Consider the following 12,542-nt stretch of genomic DNA (forward strand, 5'->3'; position numbering starts at 1 on the left):
ATTTTTTTTTTCACCAAATTTTCTGAGGGTTTGAAATCAATTCTTTCTTCTTTCTTTCTTTCTTTCTTTTCTTTCTTTCTTTCTTTTTCTTTCCTTTCTTTTTTTTTTCTTTATTTCTTTCTTTCTTTTTTTTTTTGACAGAGTCTTGCTGTGTCGCCCAGGCTGGAGTGCAGTGGCGCAATCTTGGCTCACTGCAACCTCCGCCTCCCGGGTTCAAGCGATTCTCCTGCCTCAGCCTCCCAAGTAGCTGGGACTACAGGTGCCTGCCAACATGCCTGGCTAATTTTTTTTTGTATTTTTTGTCGGGGTGGGATTTCACTACATTGGCCAGGCTGGTCTTGAACTCCTGACCTTGTGATCTGCCCGCCTCGGCCTCCCAAAATGCAGGGATTACAGGTGTGAGCCACCGTGCACCACGCCTTTTTTTTTTTTTTTTTTGAGATGGAGTCTTACTCTGTTGCCCAGGCTGTGGTGCAGTGGCACGATCTTGGTTCACTGCAACCTCTGCCTCCTGGGTTCAAGTGATCCTCCTGCCTCAGTCTCCCAAGTAGCTGGGATTACAGATGCATGCCACCACGCCTGACTAATGTTCATATTTAAGTAAAGACGGGGTTTTGCCATGTTGGCCAGCCTGGTCTCGAACTCCTGACCTCAGGTGATCCGTCCTCCTCGGCCTCCCAAAGTGCTGGGATTACAGGCATCAGCCACCGTGCCAGCCTGAAATTTTTCAAATTAAAAACTTTAAAAATGACCACCACTGCCAAAAACACCAAACAACCTGATTGAAAATGAACAAAGATGTGAATAGACATATCTCCAAACAAGATGTATGAATGGCCAATAAGCCCTTGAAAAGATGCTCAATATCCCCAATCATTAGAGAGATGCAAATCAAAACCACAATAAGGTGTCACCTCATACCCATTAGATGGCTACTATTAAAAAATATAAAATAGTAAGTGTTGTCAAAGTACGTAGAGAAACTAGAATGCTTGTACACTGGTGGTGGGAATGTAAAATGGTACAGCTGCCATGGAAAACAGGATGGCAGTTCCTCAAAAAATTAAAAATAGAATTACCGCATGATCTAGCAATTTCCCTTCTGGGTATACACCCAAAAGAATTGTGAACAGGGTCTTGAAGAAATATTTGTCCATACATGTTTAAAGCAGCATTATTCACAATAGCCAAATATGAAAGCAACACATATGTCCACACACAGATTAATGGATAAGCAAAATGAGGCACTACATACATACAATTATTTATTTATTTATTTATTTTGAGACAGGATCTCACTCTGTTACCCGGGCTGGAGTGCAGTGGCATGATCACAGCTCACTGCAGCCTTGACCTTCCAGGCTCAAGTGATCCTCCCACCTCATCCTCCCCAGTAGCTGAGACTACAGGTGCACACCACCATGCCTGGCTAATTTTTGTATTTTGTAAATTTTGTATTTTTGTATTTTTTGTAGAGATGGGGTTTCACCATGTTGCCCAGGCTGCTCTCAAACTCCTAGGCTCCACCTGCCTTGGCCTGCCTAAATGCTGAGATTACGGATGTGAGCCACAACACCCAGCCTATGCAATGAAATATTATTCAACCTAAAAAAGGGAGGAAATTCTGACACATGCTACGATATGGATGAACCTTGAGGACATTATGCAAAGTGAAATAAGCCAGTCACAAAAAGACAAATAGTGTCTTATTCCATTAATATAACATCTAGAGTAGTTAAATTCTTAGAGATGGAAAGTGGAATGGTGGTCGCCAGAGGCTGAGGGAGGGAGGGAGGGATGGGAAGTATTGTTTAATGGGTACAGAGTTTCAGTTTTGTGAGATGAAAAGAGTTCTAGAGATGGATGATGGTGATGGTTGCAAAACAGTATGAATGTACTACCATTTGATACATTGAATGTAATACTATTGAACTCTACACTAAAAAATGGTTAAGATGGGAGATATTATGTATGTGTAGTTTACCAAATAAAATTCTTTTTCAGTAACTGAAGAGAGAAAAATATTTGCAACCATTACAATAACAATTGATTCTAGTAAGAGTCATTAATGGGGTTAAAATTAGAGGGTAAAAGTTTAATGAAAGAGAATATTTATGTAGTTTCAAATTATCTGTTTCCAATATATTTATTAATTAGAAAAGAAAACCTAGTAATTTTACAGTGGAGAAATTAGGAGGTATAAATGTACCAGGTGATCAAAGTAAACACTATCAGCATTAGGACAAATGGACATGTTCCTTCTGATATGTTGCACTAGGAAGGACACAATATCACTTCTCTGTTACTGCTGCCAAAATTTATGCAAAATCTGATCTAATTATGAAGGAAACACCAGACAAACCCAAACTGAGGGACAGCCTACAAAATAACTGGTCTGTCCTCTTAAAAAATGTCAAGGGCCAGGCTCAATGACTTGTCCCTGTAGTCCCAGCTACTAGAGAGGCTATGGTGAGAGGATCATTTGAGTCCAGGAGTTTGAGGCTATAGCATGCTGTGATCACATCTGTGAATAGCCACTGCACTCCAGCCTCGGCATAGCTAGATCTCATCTCTAAAAAAAAAGTTAAGGTCATGAAAGATCAGGAATGACTGAGGAACTCTTTCAAGTTGAAGAAGACTGAAAGTGCATGACAACTGAATGCAGTTTGTAATCTGGTATTTTCTTTTGCTATTAAAAGACATTATATTGACATCTGGTCAACTCTGAATAAGAGCTGTCAATTAGATTATAGTATGATATCAATGTTAATTTCCTTATTTTGGCAATTGTGTTATGGCTAGGTGAGAGAATGTTCTAGTTTTAAAGAAGCATATACTTAAGCATTCAGAGGTAAAGCGGTATCATGTTTGCAACTTACCCTCAATGGTCCAGATAAAAATTTATGTATATATATATGTATCGATGTGTCTGTGTGTGTGTGCATGCATGTGTGAGTGTGTGGAGAGAGAGAGAGACAGAGAGAGAGAAAGACAGAGAGAAAGCAAACATGGCAAAATGTTAATATTAAGGAAAATCTGAGTATATGGGATATGGGAATATAAGGGTATATGGAACCGTTTTGTATTATTTTTGCAATTTTTATGTAAGGTTGAAAATTACATAAATCAAGATTAAAAATTAAAATAACAACAAAAGGCAAGTGGAACCCCAGCAGTGAATGCTGGAGGTCTGATGATAATGAACCAGGAAAACGTTCATGGGAAAACAGGATGTAGAACTATAGGAATTAAACTTTACCCTGAAAAGCTTGGCATCTTCCCAAACATAGGTGGACATAATTGTGTTTTCCCAAGGTACTTTTTATCCTAATCGCCTTTGAAAACAGAATAAAGTGAACACCAAATCCTGCTTCACTCTCATCCTTTGTCAGAGTGTTTTTTTGTTTTGTTTTGTTTTGTTTTGTTTTTTGTTTTGTTTTATGAGACAGAGTCTCGCTCTGTCGCCCAGGTTGGAGTTCAGTGGCGCGATCTCGGCTCACTGCAAGCTCCGCCTCCCAGGTTCATGCCATTCTCCTGCCTCAGCCTCCCGAGTAGCTGAGATTACAGGCGCCCGCCACCACGCCCGGCTAATTTTTTGTATTTTTTTAGTAAAGGCGGGGTTTCACCCTGTTAGCCAGGATGATCTCGATCACATGACCTCGTGATCCGCCCGCCTCGGCCTCCCAAAGTGCTGGGATTACAGGCTTGAGCCACCGCCCCCGGCCAAGGGTGTCATTTTTATCTGAGATCACAACTGAGTGTGGGTTGTTTAAAATATTCATGAATTGGCCGGGCTCGGTGGCTCACGCCTGTAATTGCAGCACTTTGGGAGGCCGAGGTGGGCGGATCACGAGGTCAGGATATCAAGACCATCCTGGCTAACATGGTGAAACCTCGTCTCTACTAAAAATACAAAAAAAAAAAAAAAAAAAAAAAAAAAAAAAATTGGCCGGGCGTGGTAGCGGGCGCCTGTAGTCCCAGCTACTCGGTAGGCTGAGGCAGGAGAATGGCGTGAACCCAGGAGGCGGAGTTTGCAGTGAGCCGAGATCGCGCCAGTGCACTCCACGCTGGGCGACAGAGCGAGACTCCGTCTCAAATAAAATTAAAAAAAAAAATTCATGAATTAGGCGAATTCCCTGGAATTGGAACACTAATACATTCACATCTATATGACATCTGGAAAATAAAAGAAAGCTCCATGGCCATACATGGTCAGTTACCAATCCTCGCAGGAGAGTGAGATTAGAACAAATGCCTCCTTCAGAGCAATAGCCAATTGAGCTATTTTCCCACTCAGCTGCCTGGACTTTTGTCTGAATCGTCAGAGAGAAGAGTTACCTTGGGGCCGGGTGTGGTGGCTCACAACTGTAATCCCAGCACTTTGGGAGGCTGAGGCAGGAGGATCACCTGAGGTCAGGACTTCGAGACCAGCCTGGCCAACATGATGAAATCCCATCTCTACTAAAAATACAAAAATTAGTCGGGCGTGGTGGCATGCCTGTAATCCCAGCTACTCAGGAGACTGAGGCAGGAGAATCACCTGAAACTGGGAGGTGGAGGTGGCAGTGAGCCGAGATCACGCCACCGCACTCCAGCCTGGGTGACTGAGGGAGACTCCATCTCAAAAATCAAACACACAAAAAAAGAAAAGTTACCGTGGCTTCTTATAGACACACAGCCTGAGACCTGCTTCTTAAATTTTGTGTTTCTGCCTCATCAGGATGACAGCCATCAAGAAAAGAGTATCAGTCTCAAAAGAGCAAGGTTTCATTTTTTTTTTAAAGCTGGTATATTACAGAATTATGGGTACCATTGGTACTGCAGATATCAGATGATTCTTAAACATATCAGTGAGTTCTTAAATGGTTAAGAACCGTGCACATTTTATTAATGTGTATGCAGCATTGGGCTAGGCTCTGCGAAGTCAGGAAAACAAATAAAGCACATGGGCCTTGCCCCCAATGAGCTCTTATCCCCGACAAACATACGAAATGACTAGAGAAAAAGACCGAATTATTATATACACTTAGAAAATGTCCAGAGCACAATATAAAAGTAAGTATTCGATGATGAATGTGTTTGGAACTACTAATTCTAAAGGAGTGACAGGGACACACTGTCCTAGTAGGAGACACAGCATCAATATTACGTCCTACAAGGACTGGGCAATGTGAGGCGAGTGCAGGGCTATAAATAGTAAATGACAGAGAATTTACCGTATATACTGGACTTACTCAGGCCAAGAGATACTGATGAAATAAAGGAGCACAAGCATGCACAGATAGATCGTGAGCATTATGTATAAACAATGGAGCAAATAGATCTTGTGGGTGGAAATAAAGGGAGAAACCTTTCCTTCCATAGATGGGCAGGATGGCGCGGCAGAAAGAATAATAGCTTTGGTGTCGGACAAACTGGGATTCAAATCCTAGCTCTTTCACTACCTGTGTAAAACTGGGCAAGTTATCTAATCATTGCAAACCTTGTTTTCACTACATAGGGCTACTAGCTTGTGCAGTTATTAGTATTAAATTGAATGCTACATTAAGCATCTAGCAGAAGCAGCATTCAACAAGCGATATCTCTTGTTGGTTTGTGTATTTCTTAAAGCATCGCACTGTTATTGTTGTGTTTGTCTCCCTGATAGATTGTGAGCTTCTCAAAGAAAGGATTGTGCCTTAACAGTCTTGGCATTTTGAATTTCTAGTATAGAATCTGGCTCATGGTAGATTCTCAGTAAATATTGACATAATAAGAATCACGAAAACTGTACATTTAGGTAACAACGATGGTTTGATATTAACGGAAAACTTACTTTGTGCCCAGCTAGGAGCATTTAATGAATCACCTTATCTAATCCTCACGACAATCCTTTGATTTTAACTATGAACATCCCATACAAGTGACAAGGATATTGAAGCTTAGAAACCTGCCCATGCTTATACAGCCAGTAAATGGAGAGCCTTGACCTCAGCCAGGTTGGATTGAGGCTGTGCTGAACCAGCAAAGTAGAGAACTGCTCTCCTCCTGTAGTTGCTGAGGAAAGTCCCATGGATGGACCAATAGGAGTTTCAGAAGCTGCCTGAGTACCAAAAAGGGAGAGAGTTCGTGAGAAGGGTAAGAGCATTCCAGGCACAGACTACAGCTTCAGAGGCAGCTCTGATGTGTGACAGAGGCTGGGGTGGGGTTTTTTGAAGGAGGAGTGTTGAAGGCACAGGCCAAAAAAGGCCTACTGAGCTTGGGGTTTCCCTCAACCACAGGGCATGGGGAAGTCGTGGGGCCTGTGTCACGTGCGGGTGAACATAGAGAAGAATCTCCATACAGAGATCCTGTAGCAGCTGAAACAGGCAGTGCTGGGGCCCAGAAGCCCAGAAATAGTCAGAACCACAGATGGCATAGAGTAGAGTCAGAAGTGCTTCTGGGGAGCAGGCTGGGGGCTCACAGTGCTGTATTGTTGGGAGGGAACTGAAGGAAAAGCACCATATTTGACAACAGACTGCAGGCTGCAGTAAAAGGTAGTAAACAGAGGGCACTTAATGCAGTGGTTATAAGTGGGGTCCTTGCAGCTGGAACACCTAGGGTCACTTACCGGCTCCCAGCTGCATGACCTTAGCAACATGACTTAACCTCTCTGGGCCTCTATGCCCCCTCTCTGTAAAACAGGGAAGGTCTGTTTCCTAGGGTTACTGTGAGTGCAAAATGAATGAATACTTGTAGAACACATGTTGTCTCTGATGGGTAATAAATGTTATTTCTGATGGCGAATGAATTCATAAGAAAAAGACAAGGTCTCATGAGTAGATCAAAAGCGTTTTGCTTAGAAGGCATGTTTCCTTTGCTTTTTCTTCCTGTCTTTGCTGGTTCAGAACTCATGCCCCCTAAATTTTATACAGAATTTGCTGTTTTCTGAAAAATTATTATAAACTAGGTTCAAGGTCGTTACTTTTAGCTGCTGACAGGAAACGGGGACGTCCTGTTGACCCCTGCAAGTTAATAGGTCTGACATCAAACATATCCAACTTCAGCTGTCCCAGATCCTCTTCCCTGACGTCAAAAGGCAGTACTTGTTTTCCAGTCCTCCAAGTGCAAACCCTTGAACTCAATTTTAACTTCATTTCTTCTCCTCTTCAATGCCAATCTTATAATCAGGTTTTGCTCCTTCTTTCATTTCAATGTTTTAGGCTTGGTCCTCTAATAACTTACCTGTCTCTACTTTCACCCTAGTGCCAAATTAACGATCAACCGATTATCCAGGATACCACTTAAATCGCTTATCTCCCTTTGTCAAGAACTTTCAATAGTTTCTTCTCCGAGTGATAGAGCGAATTCAAATTCCTAAATTTGTGATTCAAGGCTGTACTTCAACCCGTCCCTCCCCACATCCTCTGCTGGGGGATGGTGCCCTGAATAAACCCAGCTCGGTCCTCCACCTCCCTTCTCTGCCGCCTGACGACATCCCATTCCTTCCAGAGCACCCGGCTTGATTCCCGCCGTCCCACCTGCAGCTTTCCCCGCCAGTTTTTCCAGCCCTAATGTCTTTGATGACTTGGGGCCCCCATCTGACACTGGCTTGTGTTGTACACTGGTGACTTTGCCTCGGAGGGTGAGACCCCGTTTCCTGGCGAACCTCCGCAGTAGGGAGCACAGGATCAGGCACTCAAAAAACGCGCAATGAATGGGTGGATGAGCCCATGAACGTGTTGGTGGCTCGGTCCCTTGGCTGATTCCCAGCTCCCACCCCGTCTTCCTACCAGGGTCAAGCGAATTGGACCCCGGCCGCGGCCGAGCGGCAATGGGGTGGGCGCCGTTCCTGAATCCGGAGCGTTTCCACGTCGCCGGCTCTCCACGACCCAACCCTAATCAGAGGACCACGGTGCGGGTCCCGCGCTCTGCTCCCCCTCCCGGAGGCGCCGTTCGCTGGGAGTCGGGCTGGTTTCGAGAATCGCAGGCACCGGCGCCCAAGGCGGGAGGTTCGGCTTCGCCCCTCGCCCTCCCCCTCGCGGCCATTGGGCTGCCCCGCGGCGCGCCCGCTGGACGGGGCGGGGCCCTCCGCTCTCCCCTCCGCTCCCCTCCCCTATTTCCCGGGGTGGGAACGCCGGGAGGCGGGAGGCGAGGGGGCTGCCAGGGGCGTCCTGTTACATCCCCGCCTTCCTCTGTCCTGGCCGCGGGACCGGGTTTGCGGGACCGCAGTTCGGGAACATGTTGGCCTCGAGCAGCCGGATCCGGGCTGCGTGGACGCGGGCACTGCTGCTGCCGCTGCTGCTGGCGGGGCCTGTGGGCTGCCTGAGCCGCCAGGAGCTCTTCCCCTTCGGCCCCGGACAGGGGGACCTGGAGCTGGAGGACGGGGATGACCTCGTCTCTCCTGCCCTGGAGCTGAGTGGGGCGCTCCGCTTCTACGACAGATCCGACATCGACTCAGTCTACGTGAGTGAGCCCCGGGAGGGCGGGCGAGGGGCTGCAGGGCGCGGCGGGCCGGGGGCGCCCGTGGAGCCGGACGGACTTGGGCGTCGCAGGCGGGGACCCGGACCCGCTGGCCGCCGGGGCACCGAGCACGGCGCAGGGTCTCCCGCCTCTGCAGGGTCCGCGAAGGTCTTCCCGACCCGGTCCCTGCTATCCGAAGAGCGGGTCGCGGGGTCTGGGTGGCTCCGCGCGCCCCGGGCCGTGACCCCGGCACCCATGGACCCCGCGGAGCTTCCTCCCCGGCGGCTGTGGGCTGCATCGCCGCAGGGAGGTCAGTCCGCATCCCTCGGCTGTCCAGTCCCTTCGGGGCTAGGACCTGGCCGGTCCCGGGTGGAGCCAGGGTCTCGCGCGGAGCCTCCGCAGGGCAAGAGCCGGAGCTGGATCGCAGCCTGCGCGCGGGCCCCGGGACTCTTGTGGCTGCGGGAGAGTTTCGCCGGCAGCCTCCTGTATTTGTGTGTGGACTCCGGATGTGTCTTGGCAGTGATGCTGCTTTCCAGTTGGGCTCGTTTCAGAGTCCAGAGTCCAGAGCGGGAAACACAGGGCTCCCAGTGATCCCATTTCCTGTGGCCAGGCATTGTCACCACGGAGGCCCCAAACGAGGAGCGGGACCAGATGACCTACAGCTCCCTGGATCCTCCCCGTGAATGGCCGGGCCTGGGGTCGCTGTCAACTTGTTGAAGTCCTTTCGTGCCGCTGCCTTCCTCGGCCGCGCACCATGTGGATTTCATATAAGGCTTGTGTGCATTCCAGAAGTGTGGGGGGTTGGCCGGGGAAGGGGGTTGGAACTGCAAACGCAGCGGCTGCAGCCTGTCCTGCCCGTGAAATGGCTGTGCTCCCGGTCTGGCCTGGGAACACTGCGCCTTAGACAACACTCACGTGGAACTTGTAGGCTTTGCCTAAAACGAATGAGCCCTTCAAGTCTGGATCCACAAAGAGCCCTCCCCCATGTTGGTTGACTGCCCTGGCCCCTTTGGACACTGGTGAAGCCTGTGGATCCCTTTTCAGTATAACGCTTTTATTTTAGCTTTTAGAGAGACGAGGTCTTGCTCTGTTGCCCAGGCTGGGTGCAGCGGCGCGATCTTGGGTCACTGCAGCCTCCAACTCCTTGGCTCAAGCTGTCCTCTGGCCTCAGCCTCCTGAGTAGCTGGGACCACAGGCGAGTGTCACCATGCTGGGCAGTATAAAGTTTTAAATGCATAAAATAAAATCCACAAGATGACCAAGGAAGGCAATTATGTTGAAATACAGATCAAAATATTAAAAAAACACACATCTTATGCTCTTATGTACTATATATGCTTATATGCTTACTTTTTTTTTTTTTTTTTTTTTTTTGAGACAGAGTCTCTCTCTATCTCCCAGCCTGGAGTTTAGTGGCACAATCTCAGCTCACTGCAACCTCCACCTCCTGGGTTCAAGTGATTCTCCTGCCTCAGCCTCCTGAGTAGCTGGGATTACAGATGACTGCCACCACACTTGGCTAATTTTTGTATTTTAAGTAGAGACATGGTTTCACCATGTTGGCCAGGCTAGTCTTGAACTCCTGACCTCAGATGATCTGCCCGCCTCAGCTTCCCAAAGTGCTGGGATTACAGGCATGAGCCACCATGCCTGGCCCAATATATGCTTACTTTTTTTTTTTTTTTTTTTTTTTGAGATGAAGTCTCACTCTGTTGCACAAGCTGGAGTGCAGTGGCGAGATCTTGGCTCACTGTAACCTCCACCTCCCAGGTTCAAGCGATTCTCCTGCCTCAGCCTCCTGAGTAGGTGGGACTATAGGCATGCACCACCATGCCTGGCTAATTTTTGCATTTTTAGTATAGACGGGATTTCACCATGTTGACCAGGCTGGTCTTGAACTCCTGACCTCGTCATTCACCCACCTCCGCATCCCAAAGTGCTGGGATTACAGGTGTGGGCCACCACGCCTGGCCTATATGCTTACTTTTAACAACATTAAATAACAAGGTGTAGCAGTGGATCCAAGGGCAGTTCAGGTAACGATTGAACTTTGAAGATCATGAGCAATATTCTGAGACACATGCAGCAGCTATGATATGATATGAAAATATCTGTGACTTCTATTAGTGACTGCTTTGTTGCCTGCATTCATAATTAAAGGAAATGCTAAATATCAGTTTTTGGTTATACTTTTTTTTTTTTTTTTTTGGAGACAGAGTCTTGCTCTGTTGCCCAGGCTAGAGTACAGTGGCTCAATCTTAGCTCACCACAACCTCCGCCTCCCAGGTTCAAGAGATTCTCCTGCCTCAGCCTCCCGAGTAGCTGGGATTACAGGCACGCACCACCATGCCTGGCTAATTTTGTATTTTTAGTAGAGGCGGGGTTTCTCCATGTTGGTCAGGCTGGTCTCTAACTCCTGACCTCAGGTGATCCACCCGCCTTGGCCTCCCAAAGTGCTGGGATTACAGGCATGAGCCACCATGCCCGGCCATTAGAGATTTCTAAGTAGATGGCTGACACGATTTAACTTTAAAAGATTATCATTTTCTTCAACAAATAAATGGCATGGTGGGGAAAAAGAAGGAGGGAGACCTGGTGTGGATCAAAAGAGACTTCAGAGGCTTGCTGACCAAATGCAAGTGAGGACTTTGTTTCAGCCCGATTAAGACAAATCGGCCATAAAAAGGTGTCTTTGAGACAAACTGCATTTCGAGAAGAGGTATACATGCAAATGTGTAGATATAAGTTTCATTTCTCTTGGGTATATACCTAGGACTGGAATTCCTGGGTCATATGGTAACTCTATGTTTAATATTTTGATGAACTGTCAAAATGTTTTCCAAAGCGACAGCACCATCTGACATTCCCACCAACAATATATGAGGGTTCCGATTTCTCGACGTCCTCACCAACATTTCTTATTTCTGACTTTTTGATTTATGGCCATCCCAGTGGGTGTGAAGTGCTGTGTTGTGAATCTGATTTGCATCTCTCTGATGGCTAATGATGTTGAGAATCTTTTCATGTGCTCATTGGCCATTTGTGTTTCTTCTTTGGAGAAATGCCTGTTCAAATCCTTTGGTCATTAAAAAAAATCGGTTGTTTTTTTTTTAATTGTTGAGAAGGGCCTCATCTTTCAACAAGAATACTTCATAAATGAGACCAGCCTGGCCAACATGGTGGAACCTCATCTCTACTAAAAATACGAAAACCAGCCAGGTATGGTGGCGTGCACCTGTAATCTCAGCTACTCAGGAGGCTGAGGCAGGAGAATCTCTTGAGCCTGAGAGATGGAGGTTGCAGTAAGCCAAGATCACGCCATTGCACTCAGCCTGGGAAACAGAGTGAGACTGAGACTTTGTCTCAAAAAAAAAAAAAAAAAAAAAGAAGAATCCTTCATAAACGAAGCTGTATTTTTCACATTGGATAACATTAGCAGGCAAGTGATGTCTGGTTATTACTTGGCTTGCCACGCTAAGATTAATACCTGGTGTTAAGGAGATTACAGCCAGATCATGCCTGTGAAGTTATATTTTTCCCCAGGTGAGCAGCAACTGAGCTACGGGGTGACACTCACTTTGGCCTTATCATCTATTTCCTGCCCACTAATCTTTCACCTAATGGTTTTAGCATCTATTGATGATCTTTGCCTGAAACAGTAATTAAATTAAAGTTTGCAGGATGATGTTTTATTTTGTTTTGCTGGTTGCTTGTTTCTGTCATTCTTTCTGCATTTATTAGCTGGCATATTCTGTAAAGAGGTTTTCCTCATCAACCATGACTTTTGGGTAACACTGATATACTGTTCATTCTGGAAAGGCAGATAAATGCTGAACTCTTTTCCTGTAATTTTTTATGTTTAAGTTAAGGAATTTGTGTAATACAGTACTAGGCTCCAATTGCCACAGGTAAACTTCTGATATCTATATTCAGGTTGTTAAGGAGAAACATGTGTCTCCCCAGAGATTGGGGGTCTCACACCCCAAGGCCCTTGGTGTTGCATCCTCAAGGGCTACTTCTTTGATAGACACACCCGTAGTTAAAATTTAAAGAACCCAACAGATTTTTTTTTTGCCAGTCTAATTTAGCCTGGGGGGTTTGTATATCAACTTTAGTGATAC

General features: G+C 46.3%; 1 protein-coding gene across 1 annotated transcript in view; it reads left to right on the forward strand.

Moving 5' to 3' along the window:
* Window positions 1–7,898: 7,898 nt before the first annotated feature.
* The window catches only part of NID1 (nidogen 1), an 88,859-nt gene continuing 84,215 nt past the window's right edge, over window positions 7,899–12,542 (forward strand). The window contains exon 1 of the mRNA XM_001156001.7: window positions 7,899–8,424. Coding sequence (XP_001156001.1) covers window positions 8,200–8,424 — 225 coding nt within the window. The 5' untranslated portion in view covers window positions 7,899–8,199. The remainder of the gene's footprint in view (window positions 8,425–12,542) is intronic.

The sequence above is a fragment of the Pan troglodytes genome, chromosome 1, assembly GCF_028858775.2.
Source record: "Pan troglodytes isolate AG18354 chromosome 1, NHGRI_mPanTro3-v2.0_pri, whole genome shotgun sequence".
NCBI lineage: Eukaryota > Metazoa > Chordata > Mammalia > Primates > Hominidae > Pan > Pan troglodytes.